Source organism: Schistocerca cancellata, chromosome 10 (genome assembly GCF_023864275.1).
Source record: "Schistocerca cancellata isolate TAMUIC-IGC-003103 chromosome 10, iqSchCanc2.1, whole genome shotgun sequence".
Taxonomy (NCBI): domain Eukaryota; kingdom Metazoa; phylum Arthropoda; class Insecta; order Orthoptera; family Acrididae; genus Schistocerca; species Schistocerca cancellata.
This window is the reverse complement of record NC_064635.1, coordinates 70,789,145-70,817,019: the sequence shown is the minus strand read 5'-3', so window position 1 is coordinate 70,817,019 and position 27,875 is coordinate 70,789,145. Positions and strand designations below refer to the sequence as shown.

Genomic DNA, 27,875 nt, shown 5'->3' with positions numbered 1-27,875 from the left:
TTTTCGGGTGCGGGTGAACACTACTCTCTCCCGTACTTTCTCCCAAGAAAACGGGGTACCCCAGGGATCCGTGCTGAGTGTTGTACTGTTTGCCATCGCCATAAATCCAATTATGGATTGTCTCCCTCCTGATGTCTCGGGCTCCCTCTTTGTGGACGATTTTGCGATCTACTACAGCTCTCAACGGACCAGCCTTCTTGAACGACGTCTTCAAGGATGTCTCGATCGCCTCCACTCGTGGAGCATCGAAACTGGCTTCCGTTTTTCACCCAGTAAGACCGTTTGTGTCAATTTTTGGCGACGTACGGAGTTTCTTCCGCCCTCCTTACATCTAGGTCCTGTCAACCTTCCGTTTTCAGACGTCGCTAAATTCTTGGGTCTTATGTTTGACAGAAAACTATGCTGGTCCTCCCACATTTCCTATCTTTCGGCTCGCTGTCTGCGATCACTTAACACCCTCCGTGTCCTGAATGGTACCTCCTGGGGAGCGGACCGAGTGGCCCTTCTCCGCCTCTATCGCGCCTTAGTGCGCTCGAAATTGGATTATGGAAGCATAGTCTACTCCTCTGCTCGGCCGTCTATTCTTCGGCGTCTCGACTCTATCCACCACCGTGGATTACGTTTAGTGTCTGGAGCTTTTTACACTAGCCCTGTGGAAAGCCTTTATGCTGAGACTGCTGAACCTCCGCTGTCCAATCGGCGAGCAGTCCTCCTGAGTCGTTATGCTAGCCGTCTGTCTTCCATGCCTGCTAATCCAGCCCACGACCTTTTTTTCGACGCCTCATTTGATGTAGGGTATGCAGGCCGCCCCTCCTCCCTACTACCCCCGGGAGTCCGCTTCCGTCAACTGCTCCATTCTCTTTCCTTCCACTTTCCTAAAACCTTCCTGACAACTTGGGGTACAGCACCGCCTTGGCTCCGTCCCCGGATCTGCCTGCTCCGTGACCTTTGTCAATTTCCCAAGGATGGTACCCCTACACTTGTTTATCGTCGGGCATTTGCTGCTCTATGTGCAGAAATGACGGAGGCCACATTTATTTACACCGACGGCTCGAAAACATCGTTAGGTGTAGGGAGTGCCTATATTGTTGGCGACACCCCAAATCGCTTTCGGCTTCCCGACCAGTGTTCGGTTTATACTGCGGAGCTTTACGCTGTTCTCCAGGCTGTCCACTACATCCGCCGCCATCAGCGGATACAGTACGTTATCTGCTCAGATTCTCTCAGCTCTCTCCTCAGTCTCCAAGCTCTTTACCCTGTGCACCCTCTGGTCCACCGGATTCAGGACTGTCTGCGCTTGCTTCACCTGAGGGGCGTCTCGGTGGCGTTCCTCTGGCTCCCGGGACACGCTGGTATCTGTGGGAATGAGGCGGCCGATATAGCGGCCAAGGCCGCAGTCTCTCTTCCTCGGCCAGCTATTCAGTCGCTTCCCTTCACCGATCTTCGGAACGATTTATGTCGCCATGTTGCTCAATTATGGCATGCCCATTGGTCGGCACTTCCCTGTAATAAATTGCGGGAAGTGAAAGCCCTTCCTTGCGCTTGGGCCTCTTCCTCCCGAACGCGTCGTCGGGAGGAGGTAATTTTAGCTAGACTCCGGATAGGGCATTGTCGTTTTAGCCATCGACATCTTTTAAGCGGCGATCCTCCCCCACTCTGTCCCCACTGCTCTCAGCTGTGGACGGTAAGACACCTTTTAATTGAATGCCCCTATTTTAATCCGTTACGCTCCCGTCTACAGCTATCGCCTGATCTATCGTCGATTTTAGCAGATGACACGCGCTCCGCCGACCGCGTTCTACAGTTTATTAGTGACAGTGAAATGACGTCAGTCATTTGAAGTTTTTTTTGGGGACAATCACCCCCTTTCTGTAGTGGATTTTTAAGCAGTCTTCTATTTTTAGTTTCTCCAATTTTCTGACTTTGTTCCCATTGCTGCTGGTTTTAAATTTCGGTTTTTTACTGTCTTAAGTCACGGGCTGGGCGCTAATGACCATAGAAGTTTTGCGCCCTAAAACCACAAAAAAAAAAAAAAAAAAAAAAAAAAAAAAGACCTGGGCTATTTTCATTTTTACTGGTTGGGTATTCTTGGCTATAGTCCATTAAAAATTACTTGATAGTTGATGGCTGTCACTTGTTGCTGCAGTGTTACCCCATCTGCTGCCGGCTATCGCTCAGTAGTAGGTAACACAAACACAACAAGACACTTCACAAATGCTGTTAATTGGTAATGCAGAGCAATTTTGTAAGTGGCAAGAAAGAATGCCGGGCAGGGAACTGGAAGTGAGCTGACTAATTATCGTGGCTTTTTGGCAATGGTGAGTGGTTGGTGTATGACGTTTAGCACACTGATTGGAGGAAACCAGCTCCAATGCGGGAAGTGTCATCTATCAAGTAATGTTAATCAGACTATAGTCTGGTTTTTCCACAACTTTTCCTGAGCTTTTCTTCCATACTTGCAAAGAAGGAACCTTTCTTTCTTTAAAAAAAATCATTTTAATATTGTTTCCTGCTGCTTCCTGCTTACAGCTATTTCATGTAATCCTTTGTAACATGCTTGATAAAGACACTCTTGGAACATGCCTTTACAGTTTATATTACCAAATGTTAATTTCACTAAATCAATCTCTAAATGTGTGTTGTTTTCATGAGCCAGTTCAAAGCTGTTTTAGAAACAAATGGCAAAGTAAAAGGCAAAGATAGCAGACAGGTGTATTGGTGTAGGAACATTGTAGTGTTCTAAACTGGATAGTCAGTAAGAAAATACACCACTTACCCGTGTGATTGTGAACGTAGAACATTTGCTCATACAGTCGAGACATCTGCAACTTCCAGAAGTGGCATAAGTGTTTGGATTCCATTACAAAACCCATCCCCTCTCTGCTGATAGAGGGAAGATCCACGTATTGCAATAGTTGTAGCCCAATCATCTGATGCTACATTAGTGCACAAATTGTGCTGGAGTTGTATCAGCACGAATACAGCTACGTGGCTGGACTTTGAATGAGAACTACTATTTTACAGTTTCATGCCAGTTAAGAAATAAGGTGAAAATAAAGTGGTGAATTGTGGTGAGACTGAGAGACTGTTAAATGAGAGCAGTACACAAATTTGATGTTCATTGTTCTAATGGCATGCTGCAAGGGAAGGATTGAGGAATCTGCGAAATTTGAAGAAAAATGTTGCTCTCGGCCAGGCTGGAAAATTAATTGCAGTTGAGGCAGGAATGAGTAAGTGCAGCAGTGAATGTTTTGTTTTGGAAACCGAATTCCCATTTCATTGTTTGGAAATAGGTTGTATGCGTGAAAGTGGTCTAAAATCCAATGCAAAGAAGTGTGAACTGGTAGTCAAACTAAGAAAAAAGGCTAGACCTACTGTAAACATAATATCAGGTGGTGAGCAGCTGAAAACTGTGGGAAGTTCTGAGTAGCTAGGGAGTGTAATACAGGAGAGGTGAAGAAATGACCAAGATTTGAGAGCATGGGCAAGGTGAGCTGATAGCTTCATGGGAAGTTAGCTAAGAATCGAATAAAGAGACTCTTTCATAATTAAGAACATATTATATATAAATTCCATTGTGTGCTCCATATTATACACAAATTTCATTGTATGCTGTTGAAAGTTGGGTAAAAAAAGTGAGGGGTAAAAGTAAGGTACGAGCAAGTGAGATGAAGTTTTTGAGAAGTCTGATAGCAATAACAAGACTCCAAAAGATGAAATATGAAAGTGTTAGGAAGATGACAAGTGAGGAACCCGCACAAGAAAAGAGTGAGGAAGAAGACTAAAATGAAATTGGTTAGGGCATTTAAAGGAAACGGAGGAGATGATGATGCCGAGGAAGGTGCACGAAGATGAAGATAGAGGCTAGGAGAGTGAGGGGAAGGCCAAGCGACAAGTGACTGATTAGGGAAGGAAGAGAAGGCTAAGCCAGAGAGTGGGTAGGAAGACTTGAGAAGATGGACGGGCTCGCTTCATATGCACCCCTAGCCGTTGGTAGGGAAACTCTTGGAGAAGATCGAGAAGGTGATGGTGGTGGCAGTGAAGATGGTTTTTTATTTATGAACAAATCCCAGAAAATAAACCGTATAGATATAAAAGCAGCTGTTTGGGGAAAAATCATTACTCGTGTAAAAGTGAGTAAAGGGGGTGAGGGTGTAATGTGTGCAGAAATTAATAAAGAAGAAAGCAAAGGAGTAGCTCTTATCTGAAGCAAATGACTTGATTATTTTCTGAAAGACTGATCGTCCTTTTGCACTACATAATTAAGAGTAAACAAAAAATTGTGGCTTGTAAAATGATGTGTATGTGCATAAACTATGATGATGCACAAACTGAAGGCAGGAACACTTGGGCACAGAATTGACGTGCCGTACAGATACTTTCCGGTGTACTGTAGAATGATTTGTATAAATGTTTTAGGTACCGTCTTCTTCAGCAGCGAGAAATGATATTTGTTATCCGCAACTATACAGGTGAATTCCAAATAGAATGGGCGCTGGAGGAGGAGGGGAAATATATTTGTGATGATATAATCGGAAGAGAAGTGTCCACTTGCTAAATTATGGAAGAGCAATGGAAAGGCAAATAATTTAACAATAGTGGCTGAACATTGAGTTTTTAGAACTTTGAGTAAAACTTGAAAGCTGAAGGAAAAACAGGGTTGAGTAATAATGTTTCTCCCACCACTAAAATAAAAACTAGTTTCATAATGTAATGTCTTAACTAACAGTGAAAAGTCCAGGGTGCAATAACAATAACTTCTTGAGGAGGATAGATTGTCACTCACCACACACAGGTGATGTTGAGTCACATACAGGCACAAAGAAAATACTAAAAGTATCAGCTTTTGGCCAAAGCATCTTCGAACATAGAAAATGCGCGCGCACACACACACACACACACACACACACACACACACACACACACACACACACACACACACACATATTCACGCAAGCATAATTTGCACATACGTAACCACTGCCTCCAGCCACGGAATCTGACTACGATGGCTGGAGACAGTGGCCACATGAATGCGAGTTGTGCTTGTGTGAATCGTGTGTGCATTTTGTGTGTCTGAATGTATAGAAGTTTTTTCTTTGTGACTGTCTGAGATTAAACGCAACTTCTGTGGTGAGTAGCAATCTGTTCTTTCCATAATATTAATTTCTTGTCTAATATAGCACCACCAGATGTCAGACAATGGGCAGTAGAGCGAGAATGGAGAATTGAGACAGGCTAGTTTGTAGAAACACCACTCAGCTGAATCCTTTTCCACCATCCACATGCCAGGCTGACACGTAGAAAACCCACGCGGGATCTCATTGGCTTCCACTGACGCATTTTCCTTAAATGACACTCTGTGTCAGATGGTGCCCAGAGAATCAGACTGACTTGACTGCACCATCTGCAGTTGCGAAGCTGCTGAGAAAAATCTAGAGGCCATCGGATGTAAGAAGTGAGAAGCATCTCCTTACAAATCTGGTATATACAGACGAGAAAATGAATATGGTGTGATGGAGCTAAAGCTCTGATGGGATTGTGTTAGTAATAACTTCTATGAATCTTCACTTGATATCATTTTATAATGTTCATTGTATATTGTGTTGTCCTGTTATATATAGAGATCACAAGACACTTTAAGGAATGAAAGCTATTTATTATGCATTTGTTTTACATTTGAATACTGATGATGCATGCACTACAGTGTTACGTTTAGTACACAGTTAAGTTAGATGTTAACACGTGCACTGTTGGCAGCCAGACAGAAGAACGCAGAGTTGTCACTGTGGCTACATCGGCCAGTGTTTTGCTGCAAATGCTACTGTGATCTCCTGTCGAATGTCCTCCGACGTATGCAGCTTAAGTCTATATACTTGATCTTTCACAGTTCCCCCACAAGTAAAAGTGCATAGCTGATAAATTTGATGCCGGGGAAGGGGACCTCGCCAAGTCCAGTGTCCCTGCAGATGGTCATCTACGTAAGCTCATAGGGCTAGGTGGTGATGTGGTAGTGCCCTGTCCTATTGGTAGAAGACATCAGCTCCACGAAGCATGTGTACTCCAGATTAAATTAATTTGTGTAATATACCCATACACTCTTCTCCAGTCACACATCATCAACGAAAAAGGATCTTACTAAGCGCCTGGATGATATTCCACACCACAGATGAACTTTGGTACATTTACCACCTCGTCCGCATGACCATGCAGATTTTCCTGGGCCCAGTAGATGCATTTAAGCCAATTCACTGTTCTGTTAACTTTAATCCTCTGCTTACCAGAAAATTTGTATAGATGCTTACCAGAAAATCTGTTTAGTGTTCCCTACCATCGGACCTCTCAGGCCCATGTTGTTTAAATTCGCATAAATTAGCACTAATTTGACTACTTATGACGTGAACAAGTTTTTGAAATATAAATACTTTTAAAATAATTTTTTTATTTAAAGTTTACATTTTAAAGAACAATTTTTATACTTTTTCTAGTGACTTTTATTCTTATTGCAAATTTGTTTGGGTTCCACAGACAAAAGCAGAATGTGCAGAGCACTCAGGTTTGGTGCACTTACAGCATGTAATTTGACATTTTGTATCTTTCTTCTGTACACAATATGCACATCTTCTCCTTTTATTAGCTGGTGGTTTGACTGCCCTTTCTGGAACTGGTGCTACTAATAAATTCATTGACTTCTTTACCCCTCCTTGTTGCTTTCCCAAATTGACGCTGGAAGTCCAATGCCCCATTTTTTTTTTTTTATTGGGAGCCAGGATCATCCAAATTCATTGTACTTACATCAATCATATTGAAGAAAATCACGAATGGTCAGCACCTTGTTTCTCTCCACACTGAAGAATCGCATCTTCAGATTCGTGGTGCCGACCCACCCTTTGTGGCATTGTATGTCCTTACAACTTCAGTCTTCTTTACTTGTGATGGGCACTTACGGTTGATCAGGAATAGAGCTGAAGCTAGTAACAATTGTAGTTTTCTTAGGAAGATAAGAGGCTTATCACCAAAAATAATGTAGAGTATACTTCATGTGCAACACTGGACTCACATTTGGGAGGACGATGGTTCAATCCCGCGTCTGGCCATCCTGATTTAGGTTTTCCGTGGTTTCCCTAAATCATTCCAGGCAAATGCCGGGATGGTTCCTCTGGAAGGGCACGGCCGACTTCCTTCCCTAATCCGATGAGACCGATGACCACGCTGTCTGGTCTCCTTCCCCAACCAACCCACACTTCATGTGCATTGTGCGTTATGAAATCAACAGGCAGTTCACCTTTGTTTTTTTGGATAGTACTGACTAGTGACAGATCTTTTGACAACAAATAATTAGCTAAATCAAGAGATGTAAAATTATCACAGGTGATACTATGTTCCGACTTTTAAAGTTCTACCTCAAAGTCAATCGACTCTGATTACTTTCTCCAATACACTTTCATTTTCAATATTAGCTTGTTGCACTGTCACGAATTGCCTACAACTTTATTCTGAATCCACCACGTTTTGCTGGGATGTACTGCCGAAATGGACAGCGACCTTGAAATGTGTTCGTCCATGGTCATGCACCATTCTGGAATGTAGGCATTGCTAAGGGTAATTTCAACATCTCGAAAACTTCTCTGATGTGTTCAAATTTATCACTCGGCCTTTGTTCATGTTGGGCAGCCACATTGACAAAGCACAGCACCCCAGAATAGCATGGAAGCGGTTGTGAGACATAATGTCACTGAACAGTGTTTGGCCATTCTCAACACTCCAAAGCTGATTGATGTCTTCATTTCTTGATATGTAAACTCCAAGAACACCAAGAAACACTTTCATTTCATGCATATATTTAAAAAGAAAGATGATGAGACTTACCAAACAAAAGCGCTGGCAGGTCGATAGACACACAAGCAAAAAATCTCACTATCAAAAAATTTACAGAAAGAAAACAAAACAAAAAGACTCAGTAGGTCCTCAGTGTTCTCTTTGAGGCATGTAGTTCATTGTGTTTGCGCATTACAATTTGGTGATAGCAGTTCTGCTTGCCAGAATTCATCCACCTGAGATTGGGCTTGCTCAAATTATATAGATCAAAAAATTCAATGAATGAGGCTTCCCCATATACAATAATGTAGCCTACTCATTTATAAAGGTGGCTACTTCGCCTAACATGGGTAAATGTTCCTCTCTCATCTTAACCAGTGTCATGCACTGAATTCTTCTATATTTATCATCAAATTGAAATGGCGACTATCAAATACTGTGTCACAATTTTCTGATGCAAGTAACACTTCCTTTTCAACTACTGGTTGCACGAAAGTGCCCGTGGCAGTCCAGCAAGCAGAGAACCACGCTGCAGGCATGGAGATCCCACAATTTTTTTTCCCGTCATTCCAGTCCCTCCAAGGTTGCCCAATGTCAACCAGAAGAGTGCGTTAATCAAAAACAAATAAGTGTTACTGATTATAATTAGGGAAAAACTGCTGTTCGTCTAATTAATCAGGTGAGCACTTTTCAGTAGTCAATTGAGAAAGAGAGTAAAACAGTATTGAAAGTTAGCATACAATCTTTCTGAATGTGTTATACATATTCCAAGGTATGACAGGATGGAAAGAGTCACTCACGATATTTTGGAAACAGTTGGCAGTTGTGCTCACATGGCATTCACATGAAGGAACTCCATTATCAATATGTGAAGAAGCAAACACTGGCTGCACGAAAAGGAAGGAAATGTACATAAAGTGCATAGGTATTGTTTTGAATGACACACACAAACATAAGGGTGCAATGCAGCTAGAAATTTAATTAAAATATCTTTTGTAATACTTACAAATCTAATTACATTCGTGTGCTGTATGTTTAAAAAAAAACTCCTTTAAAATTATAACATTTGTTACTGCTGTTTCCGTGCACTGATCATCAAAGTGAAAAGTACACTATCAGGCCCAGGGGATTGATATTGCCCAAACAGTGTGTCGACTGTCAGCCCCATAAGACTGAGTGTGCACTTGACATGTTACGAGCACTTAGATCATAAAATCTTCTAAATTGAACCCTTTCTACCTCCCCCTTCTCCCAATTGTTTTTGAGAAATGCATCATATGGCTTTAGAAAACTGACATCTGGGCCGTGACTTTCAAATCCTAAAAGTATGACAAAAATTGAAGAGGTCCAAAATTGCTCAGTCCCTCGTAGTGTGCAGAATAATAATTTTACAACACTTGTTAGTTTTATTGTACCAAGAGATAATTTGCGTTTCCTTAACAATTACATTTGCCAGACAATCACATATTGTTGTGTTTAGTGACCCCACATACTATTGGCTACTCACTGGGTGTCACCTGGTGACACACCAGTGGAGCTTTCTACCAGCTTTCTACCAGTTTTCCTGCAATGCTTACTTTTCTGTCAGTTGTGTCGATCTCTCTTGCACCAATATCTCTTCTGCATTCAGTGCTCCTTCCCTTATGGCAAAAGCGCCAACTGTTCAGCAGGAAATACTTCTGCTTGTGCAGTTAACCTTGACCAATCTCTGCAGTTGACTTATTTCATGCGTGTGTGTGCTTCATTGCATTAATTATAATCTATTGACATTTCTCTAGTAACAGTAGTGTGCACTTATCATAAGGTTTACTTAGTTTTATTGTAGTATGCAAAATATTTAAATGTTGTGTGACAGGGAGGATAAGTTCCTTACTTATTAACATGCAAAGATGTTTCTCAACACACTTCACTTACACTCTTTTCTCTGCATGAAGCTTAGTAGTTGTGGGGAAAATCTGATATTAAATTTCTTAGTTTCTTGAGTTTAGCCTGTTTTTAGTTTTTTATGAAATGTAAATACAAACAGCCATCCCTGTAAAACAGTAAAATGACATAAGTAATACAAATATAACAATGCAGTAATTGTGAGAATATTTGACTGTCTTTAGTAATGTTGTTGGGCCACCATATTTTTCTGATGGCTCGTGCTGTTTCATTATAAAAAATCTTACCATCTTTACTTTTTTTGTCTTTCAGAAAAGGACGGGGAAAGCCACACAGAACTGTAACGTTTGAAGACTGTAGAGTTCCTTACCTCCACTGATTTGTGGAAGGTGTGATTTAATTCCGGAAGATTAAAACACTTTGTTGTCGCATTTAGTGGCCCCGGTGTGGGGAGAGAATAAAGGGACCTAAACTGTACAGAGTTAATTGTAAGGTGCGAGTGAGTGCGTGTGTGAGATCTATGTGTTGCACAAACCGTGTGTTTGTTTTTCTTTGGAGTCCTGCCCTGCTGCTGTTCTCACCCCTATTTTTATTCTGTATAAACATTTGTCACAATTATTTATATTATTTATAAAAGACATTTTTGTCAGCATCCAGTTGTTTAAAATTGGGTCATGTAGTTATACAATGATATTTAAACATTGTCACTTTAGAAGTGTGTGGAATGTCTGCAAGTTTTTTTTGTTTTGTGCAATCTTGAGCACATCTCATGTAACTGTGGGAGAGACGTCTTTTTTTTCCAGTGTCACAGGCTCACTCGCCTGTGCATTTATAATAAATTTTTCATGTTTGTCTTGTTGAGAAGTAGCATCCTGTAAATATTCATCTTGTGTGTTGTTAGTTGTCATTGGCGTGAAACAAGTTATCACTTGTAAAATCTGTTGAACAAAAATTATGCGTATAACCAATTTTGGCAGTGCACACTGCACCTCGTGTGTTTCCTTACCTGTTTTTGCGAAAGTATTCATACCACCTAATTAAAGAGCAAGAAAATTGTTTGCCTACCAGTTATGTGGCAAGGAAAATGTGTAACTGAAAATTGTGCATTGTGGTTTATTTTGAGAATTGCAGACAAAACAGATGTAATTGTTATATTCATTCAGATAGTGTCAACATTTTTTGTATTGCCCTTAATTTGAGTAAGTGTTTAACTGTTTAAATATCTGTAAGATCTTTGCCGTGAATACCTTATTTGTACTGCCGTGAATACCTTATTTGTACATCTTTTGATTTAAATTCCTGTGTGTGTTGTACTTTTCCTTCAGAAAATATAAATGTGGGATCTCAATGATTACGTTTTGTTTCTCATTGAAATATTTTCTTTTAGTGATGAGTATTCTGATTTTACAGTTGCAAGAAGGCCGTCTAAAGCAGAACTATGTTTGGCGTGCAAGGAGGGGGAAAAATTGTCATGGCCACCATGTAGAACATTCTGAGGGATGTGGCAATCTATTATTTCTACAAAAATGTTTTAGTTCGTTGTAGTATTAACATACCTACAACGTGTATGTTTGCAAACCAGTCAGTGACAATTCCTCCTGTGAACTTAGTGTGCTTACACAACTTCCCCACTCAGGCGTATGTTGTCTCATTTTCACTTTGTCCTGACATGACCATTGAGTGCTGTCGTTGTAGGGATGTAATCCATTAAATACAAACTAAACCTGTGTCATTTATTTAACTGCACTTCCTTCAATGTTTAAAAAACATTACTCAGCCACACTGAGTCTTCCTTCTGCTGCACCAATGAGCGCCTGTTTCATACCATCAAGTCTTACAGACCTACTGTGTCAGGCACACGATGACATTTAAAATTCTATATGCAGGAGTGTTTTGTGACCGATAATGGTAGTGTGTAATCAAATTATTCATAAGTGTTTTTCTGCAAAGCAGTTCCCAACATTTTGTCTTCAATTTATTTCATTTGGCTCAACAAAAATTGCATCCAACAACTTCCCAGTTGTCTGTGTGATTTTTAAGGGAAAAACAAAAGCCTGAAGTTTGCTGCTGTAATCTGAATATGTTTCCGTAAACTCTTATGTAGTGACTTCTGTTTTATTGCCAGAAGTTGATGGAAAATCCAATCCTACTGGCAAATACAAGGTGCGTTCGATAAGTAATGTGACCAAATTCATAAAATATCATTTATTGAATATATTCGTACAAATAATCAAAAATTTTCAAAACAGCGACCTCTTGCATCGATACACTTCTAGAGGCGGTGATTCCATGCCTGGAAGGCATCCTTGAATGCATTGTCCGGAATGTCTTTTAAAGGTGATGTAACATGTATCTGGATGCTTTTGTGTCCCAATGTTTTCCTTTCATGACTCCTTGTAACTGAGGAAACTAAAAAAAGTCAGCGCGAACCAGGTCCGGACTGTAGGGAGGCTGGGGAACCAGTGGAGTTTTGGTCCTGGCCAGGAAGTCGTTGACAATGAAGGCGCTGTGACTCTGTGTGTTGTTGTGAACTTTCCACGTGTCCTTGATGTTGCTTTGGCAGCGCGAGACTCTCCTTTTCAGTCTTCTGAACACTTCAAAGTAGAAAGCTAAGTTCACTGTAGTCCTGGTAGGTATGAGTTCGTGGTGGACAGTGCACTCGGAAGTCTGCCTTTTTGTCTCAGGGTTGTACTCAAAAATCCCAGACTCATTACCAGTGATAACCGGGATTAAGAAATGAGGATCATTTTCACAAATTTCCAACACTTCTTGGCACCGAGGCACTTGCATGTGCTTGTGTTTGTCAGTCAACACTTTTGGGACTAGTTTGGCACACGCATTTCTCATGTTCAAATCTTGTGTCACAATGCAGAAAACGGTTGTTTTTGACGTGTTTAGAGTTTATGCTATCAAGTGGAGGCTCAGTCGTCTGTCAGAGTTCAAAGGATCGCGCACATGCGTCACATTTTCGTCAACTCATGTGGTTGATAGCCGTCCACTGCTAGGTTCGTCGGTGACCTTCTGTCGGCCCTCCATGAACGACTTGTACCATTGGAAAACTTGTGATTTGGACAATCAGTCCCAAAGGGCATGCTGAAGTAATGGAAATGTTTCGGTGGCGGAATTCCCAAGTTGAACACAAAGTTTGATAGCGTACCATTGCTCTACAGAATGATCCATTGTGCCGTGTTACATAAACTCAAAATGGGGTTGACGGAAACGCACGTCCTGACTCTCCGGCAGCTCGCAGCCAAATGAGACAGTGTTTTGAAGCTAACAGCCCCCTCCACTTAGCCCAGCCAATTACAACACGCTGTTGTGTACCGTTGTCAGAAAAAAATTGCTCGCATTACTTGTGGAATGCACTCTGTATCTTTCAGGTGTGCACTCTGTACATAATTATTTCTTCTTGTGAGATTTAGGCTGCTAATTGTAAAGCCATCTTAAAGGCTAAGTGAATTAAAACCACTTGACACAAATATACTGTGGAATAGATAAGATGATTGGAACAAGAGCATTATTTGTCGATAAAACTTCATTTCTAAGAATGAATAAAAATGTCTAGTCAGCATATCCATAGTGACGGAAAAGTATTTGGTTAATTGTTAAAATGGACAGCAGGTAGTAGAGATGCAGAACAATAATGCCCCTGAGACCACAAAAGTGGTCCTATTCCATATTCCATGCTTTTTTCCTTGATGGTGACCTAATCCTCAAAGAGGGTCAGCTATACACTACTATTCACATTACATGTAAAAACAAGCAACAGTATTTGCATTTTGACAGTTGCCATCCTGTCCATGTCAAACATTCCCCTCCCGTACAGCCTTGGCAATAGAGACAAATATATTTTTCTTTACTATGGAACCTGCAGCATATCTTTTGTCACAGTAGGATATTATGCAGAGAGTTAGTAGACAAAATGCTGTCCGACATACAATTTTTGTATATAAACTTATTTTGGGTTTATTGCCTTCATCAGTGCACCTGCTGATGTAGGCAGACATACGTGTATTTTGAGTTAACTACGAGGGCCACTCCAAAAGAAATGCACACTATTTTTGTAAAAATACAGATTTCATTCTGTATGTGTGAAAGTTATACAGTGTGTAGATACACCCTTCCCACTTGTTTTCAAACTTAGTTCAACCTGTTCCTGTGAGTGACACTGTCACAGCATGTCTTAAAGATGGTTGCTACACTTGACATTCGTCAGAAGCAACGTGCTGTCATAGAATTCCTGTGCTGTGAAAACGAGACAGTGGCAAACATTCACAAGAGGTTGAAAAAGGCGTATGGAGATGCTGCTGTCGATCGCAGTAAAGTTAGTCAGTGGGCAAGCAGGTTATGTGATGAAAGCGGGCACGGCTATATTGAGAATTGCCCTCGCAGCAGCTGGCCTCGTACTGCACACACTCCAGACAATGTGCAGGGAGTTAATGAATTGGTGACTGCTGACAGACGAATCACAGTGAACCAATTGTCGCCCTACATTGGGATAGGAAAAGGAAGTGTTTGCAGAGTACTGAAAGTGTTGACTTTAAAAAAAGCTTGTGCCTGGTGGGTTCCCAGGATGTTGACAGTGGCTCACAAAGAAACAAGAAAAACGGTATGCAGCAAACTTTTGGAACAGTACGAGAATGGTGGAGATGAATTTCTTGGAAGAATTGTGACAAGTGATGAAACATGGCTCCATCATATTTCACCAGAAACGAAGAGACAGTCAATGGAGTGGCATCATGCAAATTCACCCAAGAAAAAAAATTCAACACCACACCTTCTGCTGGAAAAGTTATGGCTACGGTGTTTTTCGATTCCGAAGGACTCTTGCTTTTGGACATCATACCAAGTGAAACCACCATAAATTCTGATGCATATGTGACGACACTGAAGAAACTTCAAGCTCGACTGAGTCATGTTCGACCACATCGGCAAAAGCAGGGTGTTTTGCTGTTGCATGACAATGCACAGGTACATGTCAGTCAAACTGTGGAAGTGATCACAAAACTCGGATGGACAACACTGAAACACCCGCCTTACAGCCCTGACCTGGCTCCATGTGACTATTATCTCTTTGGGAAACTGAAAGACTCTCCTCGTGGAACAAGGTTTGAAGGTGATGACTCCCTTGTGCACGTTGCCAAACAGTAGCTCCAGCAGGTTGGTCCAGAATTTTACCGTCTGGGTATACAAGCGCTGGTTCCAAGATGGCCTAAGGCAGTTGAGAGGGCTGGAAATTATGTGGAGAAATGGAATTATTGTTCCCAAAGGATGTATCTACACACTGTAAAACTTTACAACATGTAGAATAAAAGATGGATTTCAAAAGAAATAGTGTGCATTTCTTTTGGAGTGACCCTCGTATTACTTCTGTTTGTACATGTTGGATGTATAGTCATTCAGTGACATTTTAAAGTTATTTGATGCTGCATGTGTATTATACCTTTTTATTATTATGACAGTCATAGAAATTAGCTACTTATCAAACTATAAATCCTATGAATGTCAAAATAATGAAAATGTATTATAATTTACATGCATCATCAAATTGTCAACTTCATAATGTTACTGGAAAAATATTGCATCTAACAACTACGGACAGCAGTAATAGTTTACTCAGAGCTAACATATGTTTATCTAACAATGTCAATATCTGTACTGATGAAGGCACTAAAGGTGAAATAAGCTTAATTACAAAAATAAAATATCAAGCATCATACTGTCTAATACTAATTCTCTGTAGATGTATTTGTTCAGATTGTAACCTTTACAATAATACAGCACCATCTTCACCTCATCCTTCACTGGACATAACTACACCATCAGCCTGGTTCAAAAGCAATTTCCTGGGCCATCATACCCAACCTTGGAACTGCTGATCGCTCCTAACTACTACTTATAAGCACAGCTCTTGTCACCCTATACTATCCTGGTCTTGAATGTGTACTGTGACATGGCTATTGCCTCCTAAACACATGCCCTGAACCAATGTCCATTCTGTCTGCCGTTTTGCCCTTCTGTATTGGCTGTCAGTTAGGGTGATGGGCATTGACGGAGAGTGTATACTGGCAACACATGATGTCCTGTTGCAGAGCATGCTCCACAACATGCCAGTTGTGATCTCGGTACCTGTTTCACCACATGTACCATCTGGATCTGCACCCCCCCCCTCCCCCCTCCAAGGGACACCACACCAACCACCTGGTCTAAATTTATGTTAATTTCTGTGGTCTCAGTATTTCGTTTAATCAGCCGTTTCTTTCCTTCATTCCCTTTTTATTTTTCTATATATTTTTTTATCTAATTGTTTTTGCCCCCACTGCCATCCATCCACAACCTGTCTACTATGTATAATGCATTTAGCTCTCTGCTCTTATTGACTCTTACAGTAATCTATGTCTTCCCAGTTATCCTACCTTCCACCTTTAATCTCTCAGGTTTTCAAATCTCATCCAGTGCAGTCCCCAAGAATCGGTCTTCTCTTCTTATCCCGTCCAGAAGCCTCACACGACCTGGGGTTCTGGGGACTTTCCCATAACTCTCCCCATTTCTTAAACCTTGCTAGTTATTTTCCTTCACTCCTCTTCGTTATCCTCTAACCCTTCTGACATGTGAGGAACCAAATGTACCGGTACCATGGTTGCTGGAAAAATTAAGAGCAAGGCTTTGTTGTTACAGGAATCTCACTGGATTTTGTTTCACATGAGGTGGAAGCCAGCAGTCTCGAGTGTCAAATACAATAATACAGATAAATTTTATGCTGAGTGTTACGTACATGTAGACTGGTTTTTAGATACAGTGGAGGACAAACAGTGTTATGGCGTGATGAATCCCCTATCTTGGATCTAGATCAGTTTTATTGGGTTCAGATTGCAGTATGGTAGCAACTGTACAAATGCAGCATTTCTATGGTGTGCTCGGTGCTGTGAAAACTATTTTCCATATTTCTAAAACACTTGACCACTTCGGCTCATATGAGACCACATCTGTGCAATAGAACAATGGACGCAGTTGAAATAAAAAGTATTTTCATTTAATTTTTGTCACAAAAATTTTTCTTCATTTAAATGATCTTTATTTATATTTTATAAAATTTTGGCAACTTCAAATTTATATCTACAATGAAAACAGGAATTCGTGGAGTGATACGTAATTAGAAACAAGGAGATGCATTATTCAGAAAAATGATAGATAAATAGCATCATATAGTTAATCATTTTTATATATAAATTGTGCAGGGATTCAAATAGAACGAAAAAATAAGAAAATGCCAGAGATGATTCCAACCAATAAGGCACAGAGTAAACATTTAGCATTCAGTTATGCTGCCGATTGAACCATGCATTTCTGAAAATGTCTTAAAATTGATTGCATTGGTACTAGATTTCCTCAGAAAACTTAAAAGCCGATTTCTCTGTAAACTTATGAAAAAAAATTTAATAACCTGCATCCCACTGTTTTTAACTGTTCCATGCTTATGTTTCACTAGGAAGCAGCATCAGTCATTTTCACAGTACGTATTAACAGCGCGACAATCAGACCACAACTACACTAAAGAGCCAAAGAAACTGGTTCATCTGCCTAATATCGTGTAGGGCCTCCGTGAGCATGCAGAAGTGCCTCAACATGATGTGGTATGGACTTGACTAATGTCTGAAGTGTTGCTGCAGGGCTATGTTTCCTGCAGGGCTGTCCATAAATACAAGAGAGTAAGAGAGAGTGGAGATCTCAGGAGACGCGTTGGAAGGCATCCCAGATATGCTCAATAATGTTCGTGTCTGGGGAGTTTGGTAGCCAGTGGAAGTGTTAAAACTCGGAAGAGTGTTACTGGTGCCACACTGTACCAATACTGGACCTATGGCGTGTCTCATTGTCCTGCTGGAATTGCCAAAGTCCGTCAGAATGCACAATGGACACAAATGGATGCAGGTGATCAGACAGGATGCTTACGTGTCACCTCTGAGATGTATCAGGTCCTATATCACTCCAGCTGCGATCTCCACACTGTTAGAGCCTCCATCAGCTTGAACAGTTCCCTGCTGACATGCAGGATCCATGGATTCAAGAGGTTGTCTCCATACCCGTACATGTCCATCCGCTCGATACAATTTGAAACTAGATTTGTCCAACCAGGCAACATGTTTCCAGTCATCAACACTCCAATGCCGGTGCTGGCAGGCCCAGGTGAGACCTGTGTAAAGATTTGTCTCGTGCAGTCAAGGGTACGCGTGTGGGCCTTCAGCTCCATAAGCCCATATCGGTGATGTTTCATTGAATGGTTCGCATGCTGGCACTCGTTGATGGCCCAGTATTGAAATCTGCAGCAGTTTGCGGAAGGGTTGCACTTTTGTCACATTTAACGATTCTCTTAAGTCGTTGTTGGTTCCTTTCTTGCAGGGTCTTTTTTCCGGCTGCAGCAATGTTGATTTGATTTTTGTACCATATTCTTGATATTCATGGTACACTTCATCACTACCTCGGAGATGCTGTGTTCCATCAGTCGTGTACCAACTATAACACTCGTTCAGACTCACTTAAATCTTGATAACCTGCCATTGTAGCAGCAGTAACCAATCTAACAACTGCGCCAGACACTTGTTTTACATAGGCATTGCCAACCGAAGTGCCGTGTTCTGCCTGTTTACTTATATCTGTATTTGAATATGCATGCAAATACCAGTTTCTTTGTCGCTTCAGAGTATAATACCATTTTGAGAGACTGTGACTGCACACGATTTTTGAAATGAAAACTACATAGCTAAGTATGATTAAGAAATTTTGTTGATGACTGTTAAGCACTTTATAATATTGTAAAGTTCCATTTATTGTAACATAGTAATAAGGTATACACTCTTAGGACCTACTTCCAAGAGCGTTAACACAACCAGTGTACGTGTGCTACAACTGCTGACTGGTCATCGGGTTTGGGTTTGTGTACATAAAGTTTATATTTATGATGAATAAAGTATAGTGCTAATCTACTCAAACTGAAATTACTTCCAGGTTACTTCATGTATGTTTGTAAGGGAAATGGCGCCTTCCAAAAAAGAAGCTCCCCCCTTCTATACTGCTCAGCTGCTATTATCTAATAATTCAAACAAAATTAACTTCGCACAGACAAGACCCGGATTTACGATATTTCCCAACCGGGGCAAACGCTTGATAGTGGGCTCCCCTCCAACTCGAGCGTTTCAGATAGGACGTCCAAAATTTTTTTAAAAAATCAATCTCAATTTTGTAGCTCAGATGTTTCAGAAGTAGTTGATAAATAAAACATATGTTCAAAGTAATGTAAGACAGATTTTGTTTTAAGTGTGCCAAAGTGCAGTGCCACATCTCTTCACAGCAGCATTCTTCTCTTGCACGTCACTGTATTTCGCTCTGTGGAATTCAAAGTTGTATACTTTGTAATGGAAACCAATTAACTTACGAGGGTGGTTAGAAAAATTCTCGAAATCACCACGAGAGGTCAGTGCTAGCGCAATGAATTGCTCACGTGATATTCATAGTTGCCTGTAAACACGTGACGCGTCAGTGCTGTTGGAAGAGAGCTGTGGCGGTGACGTGGCTCTGTTGTTCCCGCGTTGTGATTTGCGAAGATGGAAAGAATCTATATTCGAGCAGTGATTAAGTACTTCGTAAAGAAAGGTATGAAAGCAAAAGACATTCATGCTGATTTCCAGAATACACTGGGGGACTCTGCTCCTTCATATTCAAGTGGACAAATGAATCTAAATTTTGTCAAGAGAGATTAGATGGTGATCTGTGCAGTGGTTGGCCATGTCCCTACTCCAGAAATCACTGCAAAAGTGCACAAAATGGTCACTGAGGATCACCGATTGAAAGTGCGTGAAATTGCTCATGATTGCCAGATGTCATCTGAAACGGTATACCACATTTTAACTGAAGAATTAGAAAGGAAAAAAAAAATTATCTGCAAGATGGGCGCCGCGACACTTTGACGCTGGATCAAAACATATGCCGTCGCCATACAAAATTAGACGAACTAAGGTATGAATTGTTGCCACACCTGCCATATTCACCTGATATGGCTCCGTCAGACTGCCATCTCTTCCCAAAACTGAAAATTTTTCTTGGTAGACGAGGATTCATTTCAAAGAATTGATAGCCGGAGTTAACTATTTTGCAGGCCTGGAGGAAACTCATTTGCGAGATGGGATCAAGTCATTGGAACATTCTTGGACCAAGTGCATTAATCTAACAGGTGCCTAGGTAGAAAAATAAAACAAAAAGTTTCAGTGATGTAAGTAATTTTTTTGTGTTTATTCCATTCCGAGAACTTTTAAAACCACCCACACACGAGTGCAAATTAAGGTTCTGTGGTGCCTCTCCTGCTCCCAGCCAACCGGTTTGACAACCTACCCTCCATACAAAAGCTCACAATTAATACTGGGTGAGATTGTGACCAGGAGAACAAGAACTCTTGAGAAAACCTATTACCTATTAGCTAATAACTTTCTCTTGTGTGACATAAAATTATATATAGGTATCATAAAACCAGTAAACCAGAGACAAGCAAGACAGTAACACATTTCGTCAATCCTTAGGTCCCAGTAGTTGCTCTCTGATCTTGCTACAACTTTACTCGGCGTGATTTCCTTTCTGTGGAAGAATCGATTTACCTCATCAAAATTCGTCAAACCTTTTGCTAGATGCAAAATCAAAATGTCATTGTCTAATATTGAGAAAAGCTGTTAATATGAATAGCACCCAAGACTAATGTGGTTTCTCGATTTGATTGTCTATTTTACCGCTTTCTGCTATATAAAACGAAATAGTTCTTTCTAGATATTGCAGCAATTGCAATACACGTGAAACAAAGCGACACTGTTTTAGCACAAATGGTCATTTTTGTGTACCTCATTCACATAAATATCGCGACAGAATATAATTCACCAAGTACCAATGTCAAATGCCTATTGGGCCCACTAAAAGCAAAAAGTTTGTTAGGAAGTAGTTTCATATTTCATTCATGCACTCCAGTTTCTCAAGCATGAGATCAAAAATTATTAGTAAAATTTTTTTGTATAAATTTGGAATTGTCATATTATTCTATATAATTTGATTGGTGTCCCAGTTTCTTCTTCTGCCGCGTTCTATCAATGTTTCATCACTAATTCTGTAACTGTTGATGCCATTCTCCGGCTAACTTCACTAACCCTGCCGGAATCCCGCGTTTATTCTCCGGTTAGGCGTTATTACGTGTTCGTACAACGCGTTTTTCGCGCTATCCCGAAAACAGTACTTGCGTGGGTGCTAACCGAGTTCTGGCCCTAACTAGTGTAGCGATCTGGCAGAAATTTTCCGCCAAAATTTTATTTTCTTCGATACACCGAGTAGACAATATGTAATCTTTCCTGCTTGTTATTCCTGTTAGTCGTTTATTTACACTCTGGCAGACTGAATCTATGGATTTCGTTAATATTATAACAACGCTTATCATTCGCGCATCTGGTCAACCATATAGTCAAACAGTGGTTGGCATTCACCCGTTCGGGTTTATTCGGCTCAGCTAGTAAGTATGGGCCCGCCGCCCGTCACCTTTTGTGTGCGGTACTGCGGTAGACTTGGCCACTGTTTCTATGTTTCGATACAGTGTATCGATACGTGGAACTGTTTCAGTGTTTCAGAACGGCTGTGGTTCACTGTTTCGAAACAGTAGTGTTTCATTCCGCCCCTGTCTCGGATAACCGGACCAGATTCGATCTCGAGCCAGACACAGAAACTGTATCGTTGTTTCAAAATAAGGCTGTTTCCACCTGTGCTTGGAACGGACAAATTGTATCGAAACAGTGATGTTTCATTCCACTCTGTGTCGGACGAGATTCGGGCTCGGCACAGGTATTGAAACACAACATACCACTTAGTGAAACACTTTCAAGAGTGTCGAAATCTTTTTGACAACCAATAGCATGAAGCTTAAGATATCCGAAAATTAAGCTTCGTTTCTAGCTGACTGTCCTATTACGAAATGACGTAACATCTGCTTTATAAACACTAACCAAACAATAAAACAACGCATACTATTCACATTCAAAATAATAAATATGTGAAAATCATTCAGTTAAATTACACTTTTTTTGTAACATACGCTTCTCTGTTCATGTACAGTAATCATATTAAGAAATGCAAGTAAGCCTACAACATTCTGAATAAAAAAAGGCGTAGAGTGACAGTTATTAGACATATATACAAATCTGATGTAGGTATAATTGCAAGCAGTCTGTTTGACATATCACTGATAGTGTAATGGTGAACAGGAAGGGATGCATTTATAGTAGTGGTTCGAAACACCTTGAAAGACAAAAATTTTTTTCTGTTATATTTTGTTATTTATTCGAATTATTTGGTATTATTTGTGAGTCTATAGTCACTGTGCCTATTATCCACAATGATTCCCTTGTGTGCATGGAAATTAGAAGGATGGGTATATTACCCATACTAACGGAATGTGGGAATCCCAGTAGCATATCCGTTGTTTCTGCAGTTTGCTCCCACCTCCAGTTCCGTTCGTGGTGGTTCTTCTGTCTTCAGCTATGGCTGTCCTCAGCCAATTGCAAAGTATGAAAGTGACACGACACGAAAGCAGCGCATTTGCCGCATGAAATACGGAACTGCCAAAACGCCTAAGTGATAGTTTCATACTTTCTGCGATATGGTTAGCGCTCTCGCGCCTCATTTGTGTTCATATGGACATACATATACAGTAGACATTCAAGATGATAAAATGTGTAGGTTTATTAAATTATAAAACACAAACTGTTTCACTGTTTCGAAACAGCGTATCGAAACATTACATTGTACTGTTTCATTTGTTTCGAAACAGTTACGTGTTTTAGTTTGCCCATCTCTAGTGTGCGGGAAAGTTTCTTGATACGATGGGATTTCTCCTTCCAGAGACATCATGTACACTATGCATGCATTCAAAGATCGACCTATGGTGCGTTCAGAAATCAACTTTGAATGTGTTAAAAATGTTGAAAAACCAACAGGGAAGCGTTTCAAAACCATACAAATAATCGATACACCAACGTGTGCTGGATGCTAGTCACTTTGTGAAAGGAGGTTTTTTTTTCCTCCAAAAATACGAACTTGGCGCCCCCCACCTCTGAAATTGGCGTCCGGGGCAGATATCCCTGTTTGACCTCCCCCCACCCTACCCACCCCCGTCCCTTGAGCCGGACCTCTGTGAGCTCTACGTACTGGTGAGATCAGGATCTGTCTAATATCTAATCTAATTGTAGCTCACAATTGGTTCACCTCTTACTTTAGCAACAGGCAGCAAAAGGTCATTATTCACAATGTTGATAATGGCTGTGATGTGGGATACGAGTGGGGTACTGTCAAGTGGGGCATGCCCCAGGGGTCACTTCTGTTCCTTATTTATATAAATGACATGCCCTCTAGTATTACAGGTAACTCTAAAATATTTTTGTTTACTGATGACACTATCTTGGTAGTAAAGGATGTTGTGTGCAACATTGGCTCAACTTCAAATAATGCAGTACATGACCTCAGTTCATGGCTCGTAGAGAATAAACTAACGCTAAATCACAGTAAGACTCAGTTTTTACAGTTTCTAACACACAATTCAACAAAACCTGACATTTAGTATCACAGAATGGGCACATGATTAGTGAAACTGAACAGTTCAGATTTCTAGGTGTTCAGATAGATAGTAAGCTGTCGTGGAAAGCCCACGTTCAGGATCTTGTTCAAAGACTTAATACTGCCATTTTTACTATTCAAATGGTACCAGAAGTGAGTGATCGTTCTACACGAAAATTAGTCTACTTTGCTTATTTTCATTCGCTGTTGTCGTATGGTGTTATATTTTGGGGGTAACTCTTCTCATTCTAAAAGGATATTTTTGGCTCAGAAATGGGCGTTTCGGACAATAAATGGTGTTAGTTCACGAACCTCTTGTTGACTTCTGTTCACGAGTCTGGGTATTTTGACATTGGCCTCTCAATACGTATATTCCTTCTTGTCGTTTCTTATTACCAATGTTAGTTTATTCCCAAGAATAAGCAGCTTTCACTCCATTAATACTCGGCAGAAATCAAACCTGCGTTTGGATCGGACTTCCTTAACTCTTGTGCAAAAAGGTGTGCAGTATACTACTGCATCCATTTTCAATATGCTGCCACTCGAATTCAAAAATCTTAGCAGTAATCCACGCGCTTTCAAATCGAAACTGAAGAGTTTCCTCATGGGTCACTCCTTCTATTCTGTCGAGGAGTTCCTTGAAAAATTAAGCTGATTTTTGTTGTGTTGCTGATAGCGATTACTTAAACTTATGGACTGACTTTTTTAAGGTTCATGACCATTTATTTTTATCTGTTAATACGTTTATGTTGTAATTTCATGTACTGACACGTTCCATGACGTTGGAGATTTGCTCCTCAATTTGGTCCTACGGAACTTGACGAGTAAATAAAATAAAATAAATAAGAATTCGGCAAAATTTATATTCCTCAGTCCAACTATTCAGATAAAGTGACCCATACAAAAATGGTAAGTATTCAGGGATATGACAGAACAATCACTTAAACCTAAAAGTGTCTAGTAAACATGAGCTTTGAAAATCATACTGAAAAAGATACGAGCACTTCTTCAGTAGAAGAGATGTTTCACAATAGCAAAGATGAACAAGATATGCTTAAAGGAGCCGATGTTTCCTAGAAGTTTTTTGTGTCGAATGAGCTTTGTGTCATATCCCTGAATATTGATGATTGCTCTTGGGACACACTGATGAGAGGGATGGCTAAGGAGTAGTTTTTTTTTTCTTTGTGTTAAAGTATTTGGTGATTTTGAATCTCCTGCATTATGTCCACTGGCAACCAGACTTTTGCACTAGAATATAAAACCTGGTTCTGAATGCCAGTGAGGGATGTATAGCCTGTGTGGAAGTTATTTATTCTGGTAGTATTGTGGTTGTGAATTGCTGAGTTTATTGACTCGTTATTAACCACAAATACCAGTAGCGAGTACAGTGGAACCTCGCTTGATGAGCACCTCCCAAAACAAGTAAAACAAATTGCAGAAAAAATTACTCGCTTAGCGAGAGATGTTTCACATACTGAGTGACGACAGTTTGGTGCGACGTCACCAGCCGTTCGCGCGCGGCTGGGGAAACGTTCAACAATATGAACACCTTTCATTGTCGGCAGCAGCAAATGAACAATGTCTTTAGCACGAACTGCAGTCTGGGTTTAGCGCTCTTTCTGCTACCATCTTAGCGCAGCTTGTGATCAACTTTTTTTTAAAACTTGTGTTCACACGGTTTTTTTGTGAGCAAATTTTAATAACCTTCGTAGAAATGTCCCCGAAGAAAAAGCCGCAAGAAGACGACCATAAAAGAAAAAAAATTATCTTAGAAATGAAACGTAAAATCATTGAAAAATCGCGAACGTGGAGTGAGCATTGCTGATGTAGCACGCACACACAATTGCTGTACATCAGCTGTTTGCACTGTCCTCAAGAACAAGGACAAGGTTAAGGAGGCAGGTGCTTCAAAGGGAGTGATAAGAGTATCTAAACAACTGTTTCATATTCTGGACGATATCTAAAGGTTGCTCCTTGTACAGTTAAATGGAAAGCGATTGCATGGCGACACTATTTAACGAGAATATCATTTGTGAGAAGACGAGAATGATTTTCGCCGACCTATTTAAGAAGACGCCAGGATCATCAGTGGCTGAAGAAGTGTTTAAGGGAAGCCGTGGGTGGTTCCAGAAGTTTTAAGAGAAGAATCGGCATCCACAATGTTGTGAGGCACGACGAAGCAGCCAGGCAGCAGAGGACATCATCAGCAACTTCAAGATGCTCGTAAATTCTGAGAGGGTTATCTGCCACAACAGATTTTTAATTGTGGCGAGACGGGTCTATTCTGGAAAGAGATGCCGAAGTGTATTTTTATAACAGCAGAGGAGAATGCATTGCCCAGTCACAAGCCAAGGAAAGACCGTCTCACACTGCTATTCTCTGCCAATGCAAGCGGCGTTAAGTTAAACTGCTGCTTGTTTACCTTTCAGAAACTCCACGAGCCTTCAAGAATTGTAAAGTCCAGGAGAACAGGTTAAATGTGGAGGTCGAACAACAAGGCTTGGGTGAAACACTATTTTTTTGTGATTGGATCAATGAAGTGTTTGGTCCTTTGGTGAACAATATTTGCTTGGGATGAATCTGCCACTCCATGTCTTGCTTGTTATGGACAACGCTCCTGCGCATCCTGAAGGCCTGCAAGACCACCTTCTTGAATTTCAATTCATCAAGACCCAGTTTCTGCCTCCCAACACCAAACTGTTACTCAAACCTATGGACCAGCAGATTATTTCTAACTTTAAGAAGCTCTACATTAAAGCACTCTTCAAGCATTTGCTTTGAGTTGGCTGAAGCTACCAATCTCACTCTCAGAGAATTTTGGAAATATCACTTCAGCATCGTTGCCTGTGTCAAGATGATCGAAAAGGCTTGGAAAGGGGTTATCAAGAAAACTCTGACTTTTGCTCGGAAGAACCTTTGGCCAAAGTGCGTTGCCAAATGTGACTCTGAGCATTTGACTCAGTACCTTTTGAGCTTCTAGTCAACGAGATTGTTTCTTTGGCCAAGAGCGTGGGACTAGAAGTGGATAACAGTGATATCGATGGGCTTGTGGAAGATTACTTCCTAGAAATGACCACCAAAGAGCTTATGGAGTTGCAGTGCATGTCGCAGCTCCAAGTTGTAGAGAGTAGTTATTCAGAGGAGGAGGAGGCGGTGGCGGAAACAGCAAAGCAGCAATCTTCTTGCGCAATAAGAGAAATGCTGAAAGCATGGGAATTGGTTGCACTGTAGATTGAAAATCATCACCGCAATAAAGCAGTAGCTAAACGTGCTACAAATTTATTTGACGATAATTCTGTGTCGCATTTTCGCCAAGTGTTGAAGTGTTGGCAGAAATGAATTACTATAGATAGCTTCCTAGTAAAAAAGAATTTGTTATGTATCGCGAATAATAAAGTACATAATACTGTATGTGTAATTTTCTTTAAATAAATGGCATGAATAAGATAAAACGTTTAGTACTTTTTCTACATGGAATCCATTATTGCATTTTCCTTAATTTATATGGGATAAATTGTTCGCTTAACGATAGTTTCGCACTACCAGCAAGATTCTCGAACGACATACGTGAGGTTCCACTGTACACGAATTAGGTAAGCGTATTAATCTCTAGGTCGCTAAAGAGGCTTCTCCGAGAAGTTTGGTTATCCTAATGTAAAATAAAAACGTTTTTCAGAGTGTTTGTGTTATTGAGACGTAAGATTATGTCACAGGGAAGTTTTGAGGGAAGAATGCAAAGTATGTACAATTCGAGTCTGCAAGTCAGCACAGTGAGGGAGATTCTGAAAGCAAAGAAGGCAGATCTGAACTTTTTGGTAATCTTATCCACATGGTAGTGCCACCCAACTTTATTATCCAACTGGATACCCAGGAACTTCACACATGGAACGCCATACACTGTATTTTTATTGATCTCTGCTTTGGGTACCTTGAAGTCAGTTTTGTTTGACATTGCATAACATGCCCATTGGCAAGATTTAGGTTTAAGGTGGCGTTGGTGAAACAGCTGTAAACATGTTCCACTCTTCTCCCGGCTGTATCTGGTATGGACTTATTTTGACTTTGTAGGTGAACAATGATTGTAAAGTCCAGTGAAAACTGGACGAATCTAACATTCAGTCTCAGTTGTAGAGTAAGGCATAGATATCTCACTGGCACACACATTATTGTGGGTGTAGCAGTAATACTAAGCAGAAAACATTGTTGTCCTCAAACATCCACCTTGCTCACGTTGACAGCTAACAATTATTTTGCACTGCTCAAATTATTGCGGCATTCTGTTTTGAGTTAACTGCTGAAGGAATATACACTTGTGAGCAGAAACATTATCACCAGTGCCTGTCAGACTACAGAGTGTCTGCTGGAACACTGTAGTCTCCTGACGGTGTAAGGAAAGTACACTCCTGGAAATGGAAAAAAGAACACATTGACACCGGTGTGTCAGACCCACCATACTTGCTCCGGACACTGCGAGAGGGCTGTACAAGCAATGATCACACGCACGGCACAGCGGACACACCAGGAACCGCGGTGTTGGCCGTCGA

General features: G+C 40.7%; 1 protein-coding gene across 2 annotated transcripts in view; it reads left to right on the top strand.

Annotated features, from left to right (window-relative positions):
* LOC126106312 (hypoxia up-regulated protein 1) overlaps window positions 1-11,053 on the top strand; it is a 119,592-nt gene extending 108,539 nt beyond the window's left edge. For both annotated transcript variants that reach the window (XM_049912539.1, XM_049912538.1), the window contains exon 17: window positions 10,015-11,053. In XM_049912539.1, coding sequence (XP_049768496.1) covers window positions 10,015-10,046 — 32 coding nt within the window. In that variant the 3' untranslated portion in view covers window positions 10,047-11,053. The remainder of the gene's footprint in view (window positions 1-10,014) is intronic.
* Window positions 11,054-27,875: the final 16,822 nt, after the last annotated feature.